General features: G+C 38.3%; 1 protein-coding gene across 11 annotated transcripts in view; it reads right to left on the bottom strand.

Annotated features, from left to right (window-relative positions):
- R3HDM1 (R3H domain containing 1) overlaps positions 1 to 21,449 on the bottom strand; it is a 108,244-nt gene that overhangs the window by 17,688 nt on the left and 69,107 nt on the right. For all 11 annotated transcript variants that reach the window (XM_082629846.1, XM_082629849.1, XM_082629851.1 and 8 more), the window contains 2 exons: positions 20,426 to 20,580; positions 16,060 to 16,211 (listed from right to left, as the gene is read on the bottom strand). In XM_082629846.1, the coding sequence (XP_082485972.1) occupies positions 16,060 to 16,211; positions 20,426 to 20,580 (307 nt within the window). The remainder of the gene's footprint in view (positions 1 to 16,059; positions 16,212 to 20,425; positions 20,581 to 21,449) is intronic.

Here is a 21,449-nt window from a genome sequence, read left to right as displayed (position 1 = left end):
ACGACAGCATGAGTTTACCGATCTGCCCTCCCCACTGAAAGTGGTGAAAGCTATAAAAAAGCAACCACTGAAAACCTATGGAAATGATCCTAAGGATGAAGAGCAAACTAGAAACATCTATTCAAGAACATGTATGAAAACTCAGTAAGAAAAGTGAGTTTGGGGCTTCCCTGGTGGCGCAGTGGTTGGGGGTCCGCCTGCCGATGCAGGGGACACGGGTTCGTGCCCCGGTTGGGAGGATCCCACATGCCGTGGAGCGGCTGGGCCCATGAGCCATGGCCACTGAGCCTGCGCGTCCGGAGCCTGTGCTCCACAACAGGAGAGGCCACAACAGTGAGAGGCCCGCGTACCGCAAAAAAAAAAAAAAAAAGAAAAGTGAGTTTGATACTTGAACCAATACTACTCCTTCCTGCCCCTCCCAGTTTAGTGAGGTACAGACTCTACTCCAGACAGCTGTAGCCAAGAACACAGAGCTCCCTCTCCCCACAGCACCAGAGGGAGGCTTTCTTCCTAGGAGGAGTGGTATGTCAGCTTTCTCATCCTGCCCTCAGGTACCTGCTGCTGAAGCTAAATCTGGGGTGAATAAGCATGAGAGGCGGGAACTCCTTTCCACCTAACCTCCACTTGTACAACAGAGGGTCTACTGTGGGTGTGATATGCAGAGAATACTGGGGCCCTGGCCTGATCACCCTTGCCCCAGCTCCTGAAGTGGTGATTTTTCACACTAGGAGAGGTAAGCCAGTGATCCTAGGCTGTGGTCTCCCCACCCTCTACCAAGTGCTCAGCTCATAGGATAGGGTGTCACTTTTAGAGAAGCTAATCACTGTCCAAATCCCCAGCTTCTGAGCCCTGGCTCAAAGATTTTTCTGGGGAGAAAAGAGGCTATAAAACAGCACCTAATGTATTCTCCAAAGAACTGTCTTTTTAAAAATTCATTTATTCATTTATTATTTTTGGCCGTGTTGGGTCTTCATTGCTGTGCGTGGGCTTTCTCTAGTTGCGGCAAGCAGGGGCTACTCTTCGTTGTGGTGCGTGGGCTTCTCATTGAGGTGGCTTTTCTTGTTGTGGAGCACAGGCTCTAGGCACACAGGCTTCAGTAGGTGTGGCACGCAGGCTCAGTAGTTGTGGCTTGTGGGCTCTAGAGCGCAGCCTCAGTAGTTGTGGCACACGGGCTTAGTTGCTCCGCAGCACGTGGGATCTTCCCGGACCAGGGATGGAACCCGTGTCCCCTGCATTGGCAGGCAGATTCTTAACCACTGTGCCACCAGGTAAGCCCTCCAGCTTTTATTAATTACAAGTAATACTGCAGTGAACACCTTTAGCATTATCCTTGCACCTTTGTGCTGGTATTTCAACCAGATAGATTTGTAGAAATAGAACTACTGGATTAAAGGCGGATTCTTAACCACTGCACCACCACGGAAGCCCCAAAAGAACTGTCTTTAATTGCAACAGAGTGGGACGAAGTTCAAGCCTACAGGTGCTTTCAGGAAGAGTAATGATTGTGGTAAAGACAACTGGGAGGAGATTCGATATTCAGGCTAAACTGTAGTCTTGCTAGTTTGCAAGAGGGAAACAAGTAAAAAGACAGCAGGAATGAGCCTTCCTCATGTCAGAATAAAAATCAAATATTGACTACAGAAACTTTTTCTTCAAAGGAGACAGATTTTGATTGAATTACTTTGTAGAGCAATTTATGAGTCAGTGCATTATTGAAAACAACAGAGTAATCAGCTAGCAGTTAGTGGATGTTGTCAAGGAAAAACAGAGTCCAACTGAAACCACTGTGATTCCAGGATGACTGTGAGAATACCCAAAATAGTTTTCCCTGCCTGAGGAAAAAAATCAGAGGCTGAACATTTGCTGGTGGTGGGAGGTTTAAATAGACTTCATTAAAATAATCCAGTCAGTCACTAAACAAATTAACAAGTGAACAACAATAACCAGACCTGCTACAATACATTATCTAAGATGTCTAATTAAAAAAAAAATTACAAGGCATGAAAATAAACAGTAAAGTGTAACCCATACTTTGGATACAAACAGGGAACAGAAACTGCCTGTGAGAAAGAACAGACTTTTCACATTTATCAGAAAGGCCGTAAAGTAGCCATTATAGACATGTTCATAAAACCAAAGGAAACCATGCATAAGGAAGTAAAGAAGGAATGGTGACAAGGTTGCATGAATAAATAGAGAATATTGGGACTTCCCTGGTGGCACAGTGGTTAAGAATCCGCCTGCCAATGCAGGGGACACGGGTTCGAGCCCTGGTCCAGGAAGACAGATTAAAAGAGATTATATAAGTTAAAGAACAGAGAGAAAAAGGAACACAGAAAAAAGAGCTTCAGAGAAATGTGGGTTGTTGTTAAACAAACCAACACACGTATAATGGGATTATCAGAGAGGAGAGAAAGCAGCAGAAAAGACATTCCAAGAAATAATGGCTGAAAACATCCCAAATTTATTGAAAAACAATAACCTACTCATCCAGAAACCTCAACAAACTCTAAGCAGAATAAATGCAGAGATCCAAAGAGATACCATAGTAAAAATGCTGAAAGTCAAAGACATGCAGAAAGAGAAAAATTACTAGTTACTTATAATGTAACCCCAGTAAGATTAACAGCTAACTTTCCAGCAGACAAGATGAAGGTCAGAAGGCGGTGGGAAAACATATTCAAAATGGTCAAGGGAAAAACCTGTTAACAAAGATTCCTATATCCAGCAAAGCTATTTATCAAAATGAAGGCAAAACTAAGACTTTCCTTAGTAAATAAAAACTGTGAATTTGTTGCCGGCAATAGGCACTTTACAACAGGCACTAATTAGAACAAACACAAAAAGATAAAGAGTACAGTATTATGGACTGAATGCTTGCATCTCTCCCAAATTCATATGTTGAAACCCTAACCTCAGTGTAATGGTATTTGAAGATGGGGCCATGAAGAGGTAACTAGGTTAGATGACATCATGTGGGTGGAGCCCTGGTCCAATGAGATTAGTGCTCTTATAAGAAAAGACATCAAAGAACTTGCTCTCCCTCTGCTTGCACAGGCTGAAGAAAGGCCAAATGAGCCCACAATGAGAACGTGACTATCTGCAAACCAAGGGGAGAGTCCTCACCAGATATCAACCCTGCTGGTACCTTGATCTTGGATTTCCAGTCTCCAGAACAGTGAGAAAATAAATTTCTGTTGTTTATGCCACCCAGTCTATGACATTTGGTTATGGCAGCCTGAACAGACTAATACAACAAGAACAGGTAATTATGTAATTGGAAAGACTGTAGAAATGCATATTTTCCCTCCTTTCTTCTGATTTTAGAGGCAACTGTATAAAATAATATGTATATAATGTAATGTTGGGCCTATAACATGTACAAATGTAACATATTTGCCAATAATAGCATGAAGGATGTGGGTGGGAACAAAGCTGTATGGGCTAAGGAAATGCCTACTGATGGTAAGGTAATAGTTATAACAATGTATTGTGTTTGTAATATTAATATAATATGTATAACAAGAATACCAGAAAAAGGGGGGAAAGAGAATAGAGCAGTGTAGCAGTAACTTTTCTTTATAGCACTAGAATTAAGCTAGTGTAAATCAGAAGCTGACTTGGATAAGTTAAGATATATATGGTAAACCCTAGAAAAACCACTAACAAAAAACCCTCTAGAAAAGTAAAATAGAAAGAAAGAAATTAAAATGCTACATTAGGAAATATTCATTTAATGCAAGAGAAAGCAGGAAAAGGAAGAATAAAAAAACAAACACAGGAGATAGAAAACAAAAAGCAAAATGGCAGACATAAGCCAAGTACATTAATAGTAACATTAAATGTGAATGGATTAAATGATTCCATCAAAAGACAGAGATTGTCAGGATAAAAATGATCCAACTATATGCTGTCTACAGGAGACACAAAGGCTGAAAATAACAGGATGGTAAAAGATATATCACACAAACAGTAACCACAAGAAAGCTGGTATGTCTATATTAATATCCAACAAAACAGACTTTAAAACAAAAACCCGGGCTTCCCTGGTGGCGCAGTGGTTGAGAGTCCACCTGTCGATGCAGGGGACACGGGTTTGTGCCCCGGTCCGGGAAGATCCCACATGCCGCGGAGCAGCTGGGTCTGTGAGCCATGGCCGCTGAGCCTGCGTGTCCGGAGCCTATGCTCCGCAACGGGAGAGGCCACAACAGTGAGAGGCCCACGTACCACAAAAAAAAAAAAAAAAAAAAAAAAACTGTATGAGATAAAGAAAGCATTTCATAATGAAAAAGGATCAGGCAAATATAATAGTTGTAAACGTATCAGCTCCTAGTAAAGGAGCACCAAAATACACGAAACACACACTGAAAAGAATGTAAGGAGAAATATACAATTCAATGATTGGAGATTTCAATTTCAATTGTTAGAGATTTCAACATTCCACTTTCCTTTTTTTGGCCGCACCGTGTGGCTCGTGGGATCTTAGTTCCCAGACCAGGGATTGAACCCAGGCCCACAGCAGTGAAAGCAGGGAGTCCTAACCACTGGACTGCCAGGGAATTCCCAACACTCCACTTTCAATAATGAATAGAACAACAATTCAGCAGATCAACAAGGAACAGAAAACCTGGACAACACTATAAACTAACTAGACCTAAGAGACATCTACAGAACACTCCATCCAACAATAATAGAATATACAATCTTTTCAAGTGTACATGGAATATTCTCCGGATAGACCATATGCTGGGCCATAAAATGAACCTCAGTAAATTTAAAAGGATAGAAATAATACAAAGAATGTTCTCCAACCACAATGGAATGAAATTAGAAATAAACAGCAGGAAAAAACTTGGGACACACACAAGTAAGTAGAAATTAAACACCACAATACTATGTTACCAATAGGTCAAAGAAGAAATCAAAATAGAAACCAGAAAATACTTTGGGATGAACGAAAATGAAGATACAACATGCCAAATCTTATGGAATGCCACTAAAGCAGTGCTTAGAGGGAAACTTATAGCTGTAAATGCCAATATTAAAAAAGAAGAAAGATCTCAGATTAATAACCTACACTTCCATCTTAAGACATTGGGTGGAGGGCTGGGGGACCGATCACCAAGCCAAAAGCAAGCCAAAGGAAGTAAATAAGAAAGATTACAATGGGAATAAACAAAATAGAGAACAGAAAAACAAGATGAAAATCAATAAAAACCAAAAGCTGGTTCACTGAAAAGATCAACAAAATTGACAACTTTTTGTTAAATTGACCAAGAAAAAAAGAGAGAAAACTCAAATTACCAGAATCAGAAATGAAGAGGGGGAGATTTACTAGACTACAGAAATAAAAAGGATAATAAAATAGTATGAACAATTGTATACCAAGAAAATAGATCAAATTCCCAGAAATATACCAACTGCCAAAACGAACTCAAGTAGAGACAGATAATCAGAATGGATCTATAACAAATGAAGAGATTGAAGTAGTAATCATAAAACAACTTACACACACACACACACAAGCCCCTGCATAGAAGGTTTCATCACTGAATTCTATCGAACATTTAAAGAAAAATTAACAATAATTCTTCATAAACTCTTCCAAAACATAGAAAAGAACACTTCCCAACTCATTCTATATTACCCTAATACTAAAACCAGACAAAGGCACCACAAGACAACAGACCAGTATCTCTTATGAATATAAATGCTAAAATCTGACCAAGTGTGATTTATCCCAGGAATGCCAGGGTCATTTAGTATCTGAAAACCAATTAATGTAATACATTATATTTTCTCAACACGATACAGAGTACCTATGAAAAATCCACAACTAACATCTTTATTAAGGTGGAAGACTGAATGCTGTCCAGTCATGAAGAAGACAAGGATGTCAGCTCTCACTACTTGTATGGAACAGTGTACTAAGCGTTCTAGCCAGGGCAATAAGGCAAGAAAATGAAATAAAAGGTACCCAAATTGAAAAGGAAGAAATAAAACAATTTCTTCACAGATGACAAGATCATGTATATGGAAAATCCCAAGAAATCTATTTAAGAAGTATTATAACTAGTAAATGAGTTCAACAAAGTTGTAGGATACAGAATTAATACACAAAAATAATCTGCATTTCTATACACTTCCAATGAACAATCAAAATGAAATTAAAACAATTCCATTCATAGTACCACCATGAAGAATAAAACACTTAGGAATAAGTTTAATAAAACAAGTGAAAAATTAACTCTAAAAACTACAGAAACATTGTTGAAAGAAATTAAAGATCTAAATGATTGAAAAACATCCCATGTTCATGGAATGGAAGAATTAACATAGTTAAGATGCCAATTCTCCAAATTAATCTACAGATTTGACACAATCTCCATCAGAATCCCAGTTGACTTCTTCCTATAAATGGATAAACTGATTACAAAATTCATATGGATCTGCAAGGGACCCAGAATAGCCAAAACAACCTTGATAAGAGAACCAAACTGGAGGACTCACACATCCTGATTTCAAAACTTCATCAATACAGTGTGGCACTGGCAGAGGATAAACAGATTAGTAGAAGACACTGACAGTCCAGAAATAAACCCAGACAACTATGATCATCTGATTTTCAATAAGGGTACCAAGACCATTCAATGGGGAAAGAACAGTCTTTTCAACAAATAGCACTGGGAAAACTAAATAGTTATGCGCAAAACAATGAAGTTGGATGCCTGTCTCATACCATATAAAAAATTAACTAAAAATGGATCAAAGATTTAAATGTCAGACCTAAAACTATAAAATTCTTAGAAGATATAGACATAAATCTCTGTGATCACAGACCTGGTAATAAATTCTTTGATATGATAGCAAAAGCATGAGCAACAAAAGAAAAAAAGATAAAATGTACTTCATCAAAGTGAAAACCTTTTGTACTTGAAAGGACTGCATCAAGAAAGTGAAAAGACAACCCACAGAAAGAGAGAAAATATTTACAAATTATGTATCTGTTAAGGGACCTGTACCAGAATATATGAAGAACTCTTACAATCCAACAATAAAAAGACACACAACCCAATTAAATTGAGCAAAAGGATCTGAATATACATTTTTCCAAGAAAAATATACAAATGGCTTAAAAAGCACATGAAAAGACATTCAGTATTATTAGTCATCAGGAAAATCAAAATCACGAGATATTACTTCACACCTACTAGAACGGTTATAATAAAAAAGTCAGATAATTAACAAGTATTAAAGGATGTGCAGAGGACTTCCCTGGTGGCGCAGTGGTTAAGAATCCACCTGCCAATTCAGGGGACACGGGTTTGATCCCTGGCCCGGGGAAGATCCCACATGCCGCGGAATAACTAAGCTCACGCGCCACAACTACTGAGCCTGCACTTTAGAACCCGAGCGCCACAACTACTGAGCCCATGTGCCATAACTACTGAGACCGCACACCACAACTACTGAAGCCTGCACACCTAGAGCCCGTGCTCTGCAACGAGAAGCCACTGCAATGAGAAGCACGTCCACCACAATGAAGAGTAGCCCTCACTTGCTGCAACCAGAGAAAGCCCGCGTACAGCAACAAAGACCCAACGCAGCCAAAAATAAACAAAATAAAGTAAATAATTTATAAAAAAAAAAGAAGCATGTGGAGAAATTAGATCACTCATGCACTGCTTATGGAAATGTAAAACGTTGCAGCTGCTTTGGAAAACATCATCCTCAAATGATTAACATACAGTTACCACATGACCCAGTGATTCCACTCCTAGGTATATACCTAAGAGAAATGAAAACAGATGTCTACACAAAAATGTACAAACTAACGTTTACAGCAGTAGTCAGAGGTGGAAACAACCCAAATGTCCATCAACCGACAAATGGATAAACACAATGTGATATATCCCTACCATGGAGTATTATTCAGCTATAAAAAGGAATAGCCTACTGGTAATATGCTACAACATGGATGAACCTTAAAAACATTATGCAGAGTGAAAGCAGCCAGTCACAAAAGACTACACATAATTCCATTGATATGAAACGTCCGTATCAGGGAACTCTACAGAGACTGAAAGTAGATTAGTGGCTAGGAGATGATGGTGGTGGTGGAGGGGTTGGAAGGTGATAGCTAAAGAGTTCGGAGTTTCCTTTTATCCCCCTTCATCAGTATATTCACATTAAAAATTTAAAAACTGTGATGAAATACACATAGCATACAATTTGCCAACTTAATCGTTTAAGCATATAGCTCACTGCCATTAAACACATTCACATTGTTTCACAATCATTATCACCATCCATCTCCAGAACTCTTCATCTTGCGTAACTGAAAGTGTACCCATTAAATGGCAATTCCCCATTTCTCCTTTCCTCAGCCCCTGGCAACCATAATTCTACTTTCTGATTCTATTCATTTGATGACTCTAGGTAACTCAAATAAGTAGAATTATACAGTATTGGTCCTTTTCTGACTGGCTTACTTCACACAGCATAATGTCTTCAAGATTCATCCATGTTGTAGCATGTGACAGAATTTCCTTCCTTTTAAAGACTGAATAATATTCCACTGTATGTGTACACCACATTTAATTTATCCATTTATCTGCTGATGGACACTTGGTTTGCTTCTACTTCAGGGTTTTGTTTTTTCTTTATAAATTTATTTATTTATTTATTTATTTAATCTTTGGCTGCGTTGGGTGTTCATTGCTGTGCGCAGGCTTTCTCTAGTTGCGGCAAGTGGGGGCTACTCTTCGTTGTGGTGCACAGGCTTCTCATTGTGGTGGTTTCTCTTGTTGCGGAGCATGGGCTCTAGGTTCACAGGCTTCAGGAGTTGTGGCACGTGGGCTCAGGAGTTATGGCTCATGGGCTCTAGAGCGCAGGCTCAGTAGTTGTGGCGCATGGGCTTAGTTGCTCCACGGCACGTGGGATCTTCCCAGACCAGGGCTGGAACCCGTGTCCCCTGCATTGGCAGGCGGATTCTTAACCACTGCGCCACCAGGGAAGCCCTACTTCAGGGTTTTTGTTTGTTTTTCTGGAGAGAAAAATGTTCTAAAATTGACTGTGGTGATGGTTGCTGCACATCTGTGAATATATGAAAAACTATTAAGCAGTACACTTAAGTGGGTGAATTGTATGGTATATGAATTTTATCTCAATAATGCTGTTTACAAAGAAGATAAATAAGGAAATAGTAGAACGGACAAAAATGGTGCATATATAAAAGGTACACACAAAGAAGTCATATAATATGAAGTCACCCACGAAAGGGTGATGATTCAGGAAAAGTAATAGTAAAAAAAAAAAAAAAAATAGTATTCAAAACCCTACATAAAAATGTCATTGCTATCATTCATCTCTTCTCTCTATGGTTTTGCAAATATAATGACTGTTATTTCAAATGATTATTATTTTTGATGGGAGAATAGGACTCAGTGTATTCTTCTTAAGCAATAATTAATTCACTTGAAAAGCAAGTCTCACATGTCCTATAGTTTTTTGTGTGTGTGTGTGTGTGTTTTTTGTGGTACGCGGGCCTCTCACCGTTGTGGCCACTCCCGTTGCGGAGCACAGGCTCCGGATGTGCAGGCCCAGCGGCCATGGCTCACAGGCCCAGCCGCTCCGCGGCATGTGGGGTCCTCCCGGACCGGGGCACGAACTCGTGTCCCCTGCATCGGCAGGCGGACTCTCAACCACCACGCCACCAGGGAAGCCCATGTGCTATAGTTTTTAGTGACTACTAAAGATGATGTCATTGAAAATTTATGAATATTTGGCAAGGTGTGCTTTGGATATCTGCCTTTTAAAACCATCTGATGTCGTACTGCCAGTGACAGTCAAACAAACTTCCTGAACTTAATAACATTACTTAGTAGACATGTGCTGTGTTCCCTGAAGATGCTGTAAGTAATCGATATAATCCATTTGGGGACTACAGTAGTCTGGGTATCACACATTTAATTCTTTAATAATGAATTAAAGAGACTGAAGCAGGTAACAAAAAACAAGCACTCTGAATCTCATTAGTCCCAATGACTGATTCACCATCTGTGACAACCTGAGCAAATTTCACTAGAATTTAAACCAAATTTAATCAGCTTAGCAGAAAAAATTAAAATTAAAAATGAAAGTAAACTATTCAAAGGTTACTCCATATTTCTCTTGGATCATTTTTGTTGGATTTTCCTTTGAATAGCAACATTTTTTACAACTTGTTTTTGGAGCAATTTTAATTTTGGGGGTGGATTATATTTGTGGTAAACCTTTTAGAGGTAGAATTACAGAATAAAAAAGTACAGCAGTTTCATGTTTTGTTAAATATCATCAGACTGATTTATAGAATCAGTTTTCATAGGCCTAGCACCCAGCAATGTTTGTCTCTCTGCTTAGTGTTAACTGTTTTGTCCTCCTTTTTTGGTTAAGGTTGCCTTAATTCTCATTTCTTAAGATTGTTGGGGAGAGTGAACATTTTCTCATGTGATAATTTATTATTAGTTCTTGTCAAGTGGGTAAACTACTTATTTCCATGAATTATTTGTGGAGTTCATTCTAGAACTCCACAAATAATTATCATTAATACTATCGTTCTAGAACATACAGAAGTGACAAAAATGTTTATAAGCTTTTATCAGGCATCTGTCACATTTCCCCACATCTTGATGCTTTCTTTTTGAAATCTGTCTTAATGTAACTGTGCTGAATCTTTATATCAAAACAACCTTTAAAACATTCATCTACTCTTTGATAATGCACTTCATATCTTGAATCCTAAATCAGTGAGAAAAATAAAGCAATCAGAAAAGTATTTTCATAAACTCTTCACCACACCTATCTACATACTAATATCTGAGCCCATGCACTCTGCTTTTCCTTCATTTACCATACGTGAATCCTCTGCATCTTATTTATGGCTAACCGACTTCCATTTGAGTGTTTACTCTCATCCTCCTTGAGGACCTTACAACTCTACCCCCTCTCTCCAATAGCAACACACCTCTTTCTGCTGTCTTTCATTTCAGCATACAAACACTTCTTTTTTCAATTAAGAACAGGATACTCTCTCTTAACCTCATTTCCCCATCCCATATACTACTGAAATTCAATGCTCCCCTTAAGGATGCAATTCTCAAATGTTGTCTCTATTTAGTGTCTCCAGTTCCTCTCCTCCCATTCTCTTGCCCCTTATCTCTTAAAGTCTTCCCCCATAGTTAATGATTTTATTACCTATTTAGGGGTTTGAAATATATATACAACAAAAGTACCCAGAAATATATTACACATTTTAAAGAATTATAAGATGAAGAACTATGTAACCTTCATTTGGATTAAGAAAAGAACTTCACTAAGTTTCCACACCTTTCCTCACCATGTACCTCTAACTATTGTATAGCAGTGCTCCACACGTAGGTTTAACTTTTTAAACAAATTGTTTCTGAAGGTGTTTTTTTTTTTTTAATCATTGAAGTTTGAGAATTCTTCATATCCTCTCTACATAAGTACTTTTTCAGATATTTGGTTTCCCAGTCAGTATATTGTTTGACTTTTCATTTTTATTCTGTTGTGTAGCCAGTTTCCATCTGGTATAATTTTCTTATTGTCTGAAAGACTTCCTTTAACATTTCTTGCAGTGCAGGTAAGCTGGTGATTAATTGTTTCAGTTTTTGCATGTTTGAAATAGTCTTTATTTCATATTTGTTTCTGAAAAATATTTCTACTGGTATAGAATTCTGTTTTTTCTTTCATAACCTCAAATAGAGATGTTGTGCCACTGTCTTCTGGCTCGTATTGTTTCTAACAAAAAGTCTATCGAATTCTTATCTTTGTTCCTCTATATGTAACGTGTCTTTTTTTCTCTGGCTACTTTTACAATTTTCCCTTTATAACGTTTTGAAAAGTTTCCTCCATATTTCTTTTGCCTGAGTTTGTCGAACTTTTTGGATATGCAGATTTATGATTTTCATAAATTTTGAAACATTTCAGCCATTACTATTCAAATATTTTTTTGTCTGCCCTTTTCCTCTCTTTGGAGGATGCCAATTGCACATGCATTAGGCCCCCTGAAAAGCACTGATGCTCTGTTCATTATTTCCTAGTCCTTTTTCCTCTGTCTGAATTTTATACTGGCATTGTTTCAGTCAGTTTCAACTGACTGATTTTTCCTCATTATTAGCCTTATTAGTTTCTCACTTCCTTGCATACTTCCTAATTTTTGATTGGATGCCAGGCATTATGAATTTAACCTTGTTGACTGTTGGATATCCTTGTTTTTGTTTGGTTTTTTTTTCGGCTGTGTTGGGTCTTCATTGCTGTGCGCAGGCTTTCTCTAGTTGCAGCGAGCGGGGGCTACTCTTTGTTGCGGTGCACGGGCTTCTCACTGCGGTGGCTTCTCTTGTTGCGGAGCAGGGGCTCTAGGCACGCAGGCTTCAGTAGTTGTGGCATGCGGGTTCAGTAGCTGTGGCTCACGGGCTCCAGAGCACAGGCTCAGTAGTTGTGGTGCATGGGCTCAGATGCTCCGCGGCATGTGGGATCTTCCCGGACCAGGGCTTGAACCTGTGTCCCCTGCCTTGGCAGGTGGATTCTTAACCACTGTGCCACCAGGGAAGCCCCTGATTTAACTTTTAAACCAGAACTTATGAACAATGTAATTAAAAATATAGAAAATATAATGTTTAGAATATATGATTCCTAACAAACTTCACATATTATGTGTACACTGAAAAATGACTTAAATGAAGACACCAAAATTTAACAGTGATTATCTCTGAGTGGTGAGATTGTAGCTGATTTGCTTTTTTACCCTTTTTTACATTTTGAAAATTTTATATTTTCAAATTTTCTACAATGACTCTGTATTGTATGTATAATCAGGAAGACCCAAACAAGTTAAACAGAGAAAACACTCTTTTAACGGACAAAGTGTAGATGTAGGAGAATTATTTTTCCCAATAGAAACTCACTGAGAGAGACTGAAAAATGAAAAGATTTTTGTATGAAATATCACCTCTCTTCCTTATTCTTTAAAGGTATCTACTTAAAAATTATTAATCTAAAATAGAGACTTCCAAAAAATAAAAATAAAAAATAAAATAAAATAGAGACTTCTCTGGTGGTGCAGTGGTTAAGAATCCGCCTGCCAATGCGGGGGACACAGGTTCGAGCCCTCGTCCGGGAAGATCCCACATGCCGCGGAGCAACTAAGCCCATGCGCCACAACTACTGAGCCTGCGTTCTAGAGCCCGTGAACCACAACTACTGAGCCCACATACCACAACTACTGAAGCCCGTGCGCCTAGAGCCCGTGCTCCGCAACAAGAGAAGCCACCGCAATGAGAAGCTCACGCACCTCAACAAAGAGTAGCCCCTGCTCACTGCAACTGGAGAAAGCCCACACGCAGCAAGAAAGACCCAATGCAGCCAAAAATAAATAAATTTATATTAAAAAAATTACTATTATCACTCATTTTTGGTGTGTTTACAAGAAATGGAATAACTATAAGCATCCTCTTCCCTTCCTATTTAACATTATTTTTGTCCATATAACTTAATTTACTAATTAATTTTGCTGATAAATAAAAGCTGTTATATCCAATGAAGAGAAAATAAACATTCTGAAAAGGCAATGTTTTAGCACCAGAAGTAACTTTCTTATTACATTTTATTCCTCTAGGCTAAGTGTTAACAATTTCCCTTTTAATAACAACAGAAGTAAAATTTCACTGAAACATGTGGTTCAGATTGAGACTTTGTTATTGACAATTATTTCAAAGGATGGCTGAGGCAAACAAAAAACCAAAATGCAAAACTAGAAGTTTAGGAGAAATTAAATGAATCCAAGACGGTTCCAGAAGTAGGACAAAGGGGACACTAGAGGAATACTAGTTTACAAAATGAGGAAAAACAGACTATGCAGATAGAAAAGGGAAAAAGACTTAGAAGTAGGTTTTCTTTTTCATTATTTCATAAAGATTCTGTGAAGCCCTTTTTTTAGAGTTCTGAAAAATAAAGGTTACAGTCTCTTCAAGTTCCCCTCTCTGTATGCTAGCCCTTTGAGATTGCAGATCAAAGACAAAAGTATATTCTCCTTTTGAGTTTCAAGGTAAAAATGGGAAAATAAATGGTAACACAGGAGGAAAAAAAACCCCAAATGGGAACATTTTGAAAATATTATCCAACTAGCCTGCCCATTTTTGCAGACTGTAGGAATGAAATTAGTTTTTTCTCTACATCACAGACTGACAGAAATACCATGATTTGTTGCAAAACTAGTTTCTCTGACTGGTACATGGCTTGCTGAAAGTGACAAGACACACGATTTGTATCAGGCTATGCTAAATCCTCATAGTACACATAACACAATCCAATCCAAACACAAAATTGCCTCAGTGATAACTGACTGGTTGAGCTGAAAGTAAAGATAATTCAAATTCCACTTTTCTGCATAAGGAGCTGCCACAAGATAATGGATTGCTAAGCAACTCAAGCTAAGGAAGGTAATTTTCAGAACAAAGGCTCACTTAGTGTTCTTATAGAAATCTTATAATCTGGTAATGTTTTAGTAAAAACATGAGTGTTTGGATCAGGACCCTATAGCTTAGAGTTTAAGATATACTTTCCCCCTTTGAACAAACTGAGATTTATTGTACTTGCTGGTATGGAGTAATAGACACAGTTTTACCTTAGGACACTGGGTCTTAGATGAAATTTTACAATGACAGATATTATGACTTTCTTGCAAATGTGTAAAATATTACTGGGTTATGGCGACTAGTGCATAGCTGAAGCATACAGATGAAAAAAAGGGCTGGTTAGCATAGGTCAGTGAGTCTCAACTCTTATTGCCAGAAGAATCACCTGGAAGGCTTTAAAAAATAATGGGAAATTTTAACATAGTATAAATTTCTATTTTCAGGACTTCCCTAGCAGTCCAGTGGTTAGGACTCCGTGCTTCCATTGCAGGGGATGCAGGTTCAATCCCTGGTCAGGGAACTAAGATCCTGCGTGCTGCACAGTGAGGCCCCCCAAATTTTTTTTTTTAATTTTCACTGTGCAGCAGCTCTACCACAAAAGAGCTGGGGCTCATCATTGTATAAAACTCCGAAGTTGCCTGTGAGATTTCAACCAACTTGTTGTTTAAAAAGCCTGGGCCTTTTCAGTTTGTGGCATCCACAGAGAGGAGGAAATACGTGAGTTCCTCAGGTGTGTATGTATGTGTGTTTATGACAACAAATAAAATGAGAGTCAAGTCCCCATTTTCCCAAGCAGATTCAATGAAGCAAGTACTGCAACCCCTTCTTTACCCCTAAATACCATCTGTAACCATAACTGGGTGACAACCTCTTATCAGCAATCCTACCTTCAGACTCCTTATTAAAAAGAGCACCAAGGCTACTCTGGCAACCTTACAGAAATGTCATGAGAGTAAATGAAAGTCTGTAATCCACTCTGAACAGCAGACTAAAAGTACCCAACTCAAAGGAAGACTATATATATATATTTTAACACATTAGGCTTATCAGAGAAGTTTCTGTTCTTTCAAGTTAAGTAGCTAATGGAATACTTCACGACTTGCTTTAATATAGACCTACTATCATTTGCTTCTCATATGCCTCCCTCCTCTTACTGATGAAAAAGGAGCTCCCCAGAGCCAGAACGATTCCAGCAAGATATTTTGCTCTTGAAATTATATACAGGAAATACATTCTCCCCAGGCTCTTACAAAAACCTTAAATATTAACACATAAACGCGCTTAACTCTAAGATCTATGGCCAACTATTGATTCCCCTTAGGTGAGTAAAAGGAGACTGGCCTACTACTATCAGGCACATGAGAGAAAACTTGATTCTCCATTGGTTTACATATGGAATGCCCTGCTTATACTGATTTTGTTAAAAGAAATGTTAGATAAATAGATTGTATTGTAGTTTTTCTATTCTAGATTAGAGAATGATCTCAGGTAATGCCCCTTAGGCAACTTTAAAATTAGCAACAGACCACAATCCTGATAAACAATGAGGAGCTATAAGATTAAGCCTTTTATTCATACTCACCTTAAATTATTTTGTTGACCAGGTGGAATGATGCTATAGTAAACTGGCATTCCTGCTGTAGGCATAGATCCTTGATTAGACTGATTAGGGAACATAACAGGCTGTTGATAAGTCTGATGGGCAATTCCTTGAGAACCTTGAGGCAGTGAAACCTAAAATTTGAAAGGCAATTTAAAGGCAAAAACATTCTTTAAAACCTTGCAAATGTTAATGTCTCCAGCCTCCATAAACTTTCAAGTGTGAGCAGTTAGGAATAAGGTAAAACTGCCAATAGGCTGTCCTGATAAGTTAGTTACAGCATTACCACTTTATTTCAATGTTCTTTTTAGCTGGTTATTGTTTTCGGTTAGCATTTATCAACAGTACAGTAGGCTAGGAGTTATGACTCATATCCCAAAGTAGAAGTTATCTTATTATTTTTTATTTTAAAATTTTATTCAATTATTTAATTTTTGGCTGCGTTGGGTCTTTGTTGCTGCACGCGGGCTTTCTCTAGTTGCAGGGAGCCAGGGCTACTCTTCGTTGTGGTGTGCGGGCTTCAGTAGTTGTGGCAGGCGGGTTCAGTAGTTGTGGCTCACGGGCTCTACAGCACAGGCTCAGCAGTTGTAGTGCATGGGCTTAGTTGCTCCGCGGCATGTGGGATCTTCCCAGACCAGGGATTGAACCTGTGTCCCCTGTATTGGCAGGTGGATTCTTAACCACTGCGCCACCAGGGAAGTCCCAGAAGTTATTTTAAAAAAGAAAGTTTCCAAATAAGGATGACCCTTTCACATGGAAAGAGTAATGCAATTTACCTCAGGTAGAGCTAAGTAAAACTCAGATAGGGTACTAAAAATGAGATACACTGGATCAGAAAGTGTGAGCTCTGAAGCTTAAGATGTCTAGATGTGATACTGACTCCATCAATTTTACTATATATGTGACACTGGGCAAACGACTTAACTCAGATTCTGAGGCCCCAGAGTTCATTATCTGCAAAAACAGGATGCCACCTCCACCTCAGGAGGGGTATTATCTCCATTATAATCTCCATTTACAGGATCTAGCACAGCAGGCATCTGATGAACAGTGGATCTTTCAATTCTCTGTTTTCCACATTCATCTATATAGAAACCACATGAACATAATCAGGACTTCCCTGGTGGTGCAGTGGTTAAGAATCCACCTGCCAATGCAGGGGACACAGGTTTGATCCCTGGTTTGGGAAGATCCCACATGCCGTGGAGCAACTAAGCCCGCAAGCCACAACTACTGAGCCTTCACGCCACAACTACTGAAGCCCACACGCCTCGAGCCCGTGCTCCGCAACAATATAAGACACTGCAGTGAGAAGCCTGTGCAACACAACGAAGAGTAGCCCCCGCTCGCCACAACTAGAGAAAGCCCACGCACAGCAATGAAGGCCCAACGTGGCCAAAAATAAATAAATTTAAAAAAAAAAACAACACATGAACATAATGGATTCATTTCTCCAGTTTCCACAGTTTCGAAAATAGAAACCACAACGGCAAAATGGTTTTGTAATTTACAAGTGCACCACATTAGTTGCATTACAATGATTTTGGTAAATAAAGCCTGTGTAAAAGCTTCTGATGATGATGTCAGCAACAGTAGTAACAGTGATGACGATCAAAGTTAACATTACCGAGTACTTACTACCATGTTCAGGTTCTGTTCCAAGAACTTTATGTATATTATTACATCAAGTCTTCCTAACAACCCTAAGAAGTTACTTTTATCATGCTTGTTTTATAGAAGGGGTTAAAAATTGAGGTTAATAACTTGCCCAAGGTTGTACAGCTAGTGAGGAGAAAAGTCGGGGTTTGAACCCATGCCCACTGGCTCCAGAGCCTTAGTTCTTTAACCACTTCATGATTCTCTATACCTGGGCTCTGTGACTTATAAATTGATGATTAACTTCTAAGTCTTGCCTATATAACATGTTTCTAAAATGTAACTAGTCCTTTCAAAATACACAGTAATCTCTTAAACTACTTTCAATTTGGCTCAGCTGCAAAGATAAAGTTGTTGGTTTGATTTATCCAATTTTTTATGACAAAATATATTTCAGTCTTTTTGCCTACTGAGGCAGTGTAGCATCCTAAAATTATTTCTGATTGTATCTAAGTTAGTGTATATGAAAGATCTAGGAAGAATGGCAACTCAATCTAGATGATTTAAGCTACAGAATAAATTTGTAACTAGTGGTAAAGAAAAAAAACTGAAGTACCAAAAGAGAGGAAACCGTACTTGAGAATGTACAGCCGCAGAATATACTCTACTGAGTAGATGACTTTTCAGGCTTATTATTTATTTGTTAATTTAAAATTTTATTTTTATTTTTATTTTTTCAGCCGTGATGCACGACTTGCAGGATCTTCGTTCTCCGACCAGGGGTGAACCCAGGCCCTCGGCAGTGAAAGCGATGAGTCCTAACCACTGGACTGCCAGGGAATTCCCTCGGGTTTATTTTTTAGATGACAGTTTATTACTACCTAGCTTATCTAACCAAATGTAGTAGGAAGCATGAAGCAGCCTGTCATTCACTGCTTATCAGAGCAATACATCTCACAATCATTCACCCAGTGGAAGGATTACATGAAATACCATGAGAAAATAATTTATAACTTGTAAAAAAAGTATGCTATAGAAATGATAATAACTGTCTTAGCTCTGAAACACTTTCAGTATCTAGCTCCATTTTTAAAAACTACACTAACAAGGATATAATTTATTTTAAACTTATATTTCTTTTTTTAATAGTTAATCCACCAGTTAATTTTCCAGTGTTAAACTAATCTTTCTTTTATTTATTTGTTTATTTATTTATTTAGTCTAGTCTGCACCGGGTCTTAGTTTTGGCATGCAGGATCTTTAGTTGCGGCATGCAGATTCTTAGTTGCAGCATGCATGCGGGATCTAGTTCCCCGACCACGGATTGAACCCGGGCCCCTGGCATTGGGTGCACAGAGTCTTAGTCACTGGACCACCAGGGAAGTCCCTAAACTTATATTTCAAGGGAGATCTTATTTACACAGTGTCTGGGCATCTAATAGATGCTCAGCAGACTAGATCAGGTAGCATATCCAGGGTCCTTGAGAAGGGAGAGTTCCTGGCTTGGTAGTGATCCTGTCTAATGTCTAGCTACAGAGGAAGTAGGGGATGGGCAGTCTCATGGGCCTCGGCTTAAGCAGGGTGGACTGGAGTAAAAGCATGGAGGATTTGAGAGAAAAGAAAGATATAAAATCTAGTTTCATGATGTATCTTCTTTTTTCCTTAGTTGCTTTCTATTATCAAGGGGCTTCAAAAGTAGACATATTCTTAGTGCTCAAAAGTCCTCAACAATTCCACATTTTACATTTTAATTACAATTTTCATTTTCTGGAATTACAAGAATATGCTACCTCCTTTGCTCATATCCTTCCCCATCCTCAGAATGCCTTAACTAATTTATGCCCATAATTTTCTTTTAAGAGCTAATTAAAGGTTTATACCCTTCTAGAAGATCTCTGTATTAAGTCCCTAACCTACGCATAGCCATATTTCATAATTCCTTCAGTTAGTGATCTGTATATTATCACCAATTTGTTGACCTGTGTTTAGATGTACATTTATCTTCCCAGCTAGATTATTTTTACCTTGTTGAGATGAATGACACTGGCTTTTGGATTTCTTAACATTCGAGTCAGTTATGGGAAACCATGAGGCTAATAAAACAAACTCACTCGCAGGTTATTCCAGAAAGGTAAAGGAAGGTAAAATAAATTTCTGGAAATGTGCCATAGATGGGCTAAAGAAATCTGACTTATTCATGAAACAGTAGGTATTGCTACTTTAGAACTATAAATTAAAATCCATGACATTTTCAATACATGACATACTATTCCTTTTTTTGATTTAGTGAGGGGGAAAAAGCTCAGTTCCAGCATGGGAAATTGCACATCCTTCTCTATTCTATAAACACTGACTTATAATCTGTACTCTATTTCATATACCTACCTCTACCTTTACTTTTCCCTCCCATTCCATTCTCCTCAAGAGATTTTCTAAGGAGCTGAATAGAATAAGACACTTGCTCATATATTGACACTTATGTATTCAATAGCTGGAAACACAGACAATGTCAGAAAAACTTACTTCTCAAAATTAATATGGTTCAGATATTTTTTTCTAAAAGTTAATGAAGTGAATGAATAATGCAATAAGTGAGGACAGAACAAAGCTGCAATGACTAATAAAACTCTTAAGACTATAAAGTTATGTATTACAGAAGCATTTTCCCCATATTAAAAGGAGAAGAATGTAGCTACACATTTTAGTTATTCAAAATCCCCTCTACCCAATGCAGGTAAGAGCGACCACGTACCTGATATGATGGCACTGAAGGATAGGGGATGACCACTCCTTGAATCTGATTTCCAATGCTGTTGGGCTGGCCACCAACTAGGCTCTGACTCTGGGGTTGCTGAACTCCAACTATCCCCTGGTAGTTTTGCTGCTGGTTGGGCATAACTTGATAACCTGTAATGGCACAGTGAGTTAAACCCTGCTTTGAATTTAATTTATTTCACTAGCAGTATGTTTCTGTATTTTAAGCAAGTACTTTGTGTTCTAAGATGACAGAGTTCTGTTTAAACAGCAAGTCTCAAAAATCTTCTGTTATGAGAGCCAACATTTAAAAGGTTTACTATGTAGGTAATCCAAGTCAGCTACCCTCCCCACCCTCCCAAAATAACACTCAAATAAAATTTGGGTACAAAGATTTCCTTTGCAGTTGAGGAAATTTATAGGGCCAGAGACTTGGTTTATATACACAATTACTAGTTAGTGTATAGTACAGTCTGTTATTAAAAATAGTTTCTGTGGGCCAGGACTGGCTACATAATTTGTGGGACCCAGTGCAAAAGCAAAATGCAGGGCCTCTTGTTAAAAAATGGAGAGTTTTGAGTTGGTAGTGGTAGAACTAGTCCTTCTGGAGACTGAAAATAATGGAAGGAGGAACCACTTCTATAGTATAGCTGTATGTTTGAAAAACCACACTAAGATACGAATCCTTATATTAGGAATGTGTCAAGGGCACAAGGAAAAATTGAATTACCTAGCAATTTTTAAGGTTATTTCCTTATTACATTATTAAGGTCACTTAACAGAGAAACCGATCATTAGAGGGGTTAAGCAATCTGCCCAAAGTTCACAAATCAAAAACCTAAGGGACAGTTCTTCCTAAACTGAAGGCACTGTTGGTAATTTAACTAGTAAGTTAAGAGTATAAACATACTTTTATTAAGTGAATTTATCAGTTATTTAAATAAGAATCCACAATGATAAGCTTTGAGTAGTTAATATGAATTGTACAATATGTGTCTCCTGACCCTAAGAGGATTCCTTTA

This window comes from Mesoplodon mirus, assembly GCF_964341445.2.
Source record: "Mesoplodon mirus genome assembly, chromosome: 8".
Lineage (NCBI taxonomy): Eukaryota > Metazoa > Chordata > Mammalia > Artiodactyla > Ziphiidae > Mesoplodon > Mesoplodon mirus.
This window is presented reverse-complemented; position numbering and strand designations above follow the sequence as displayed.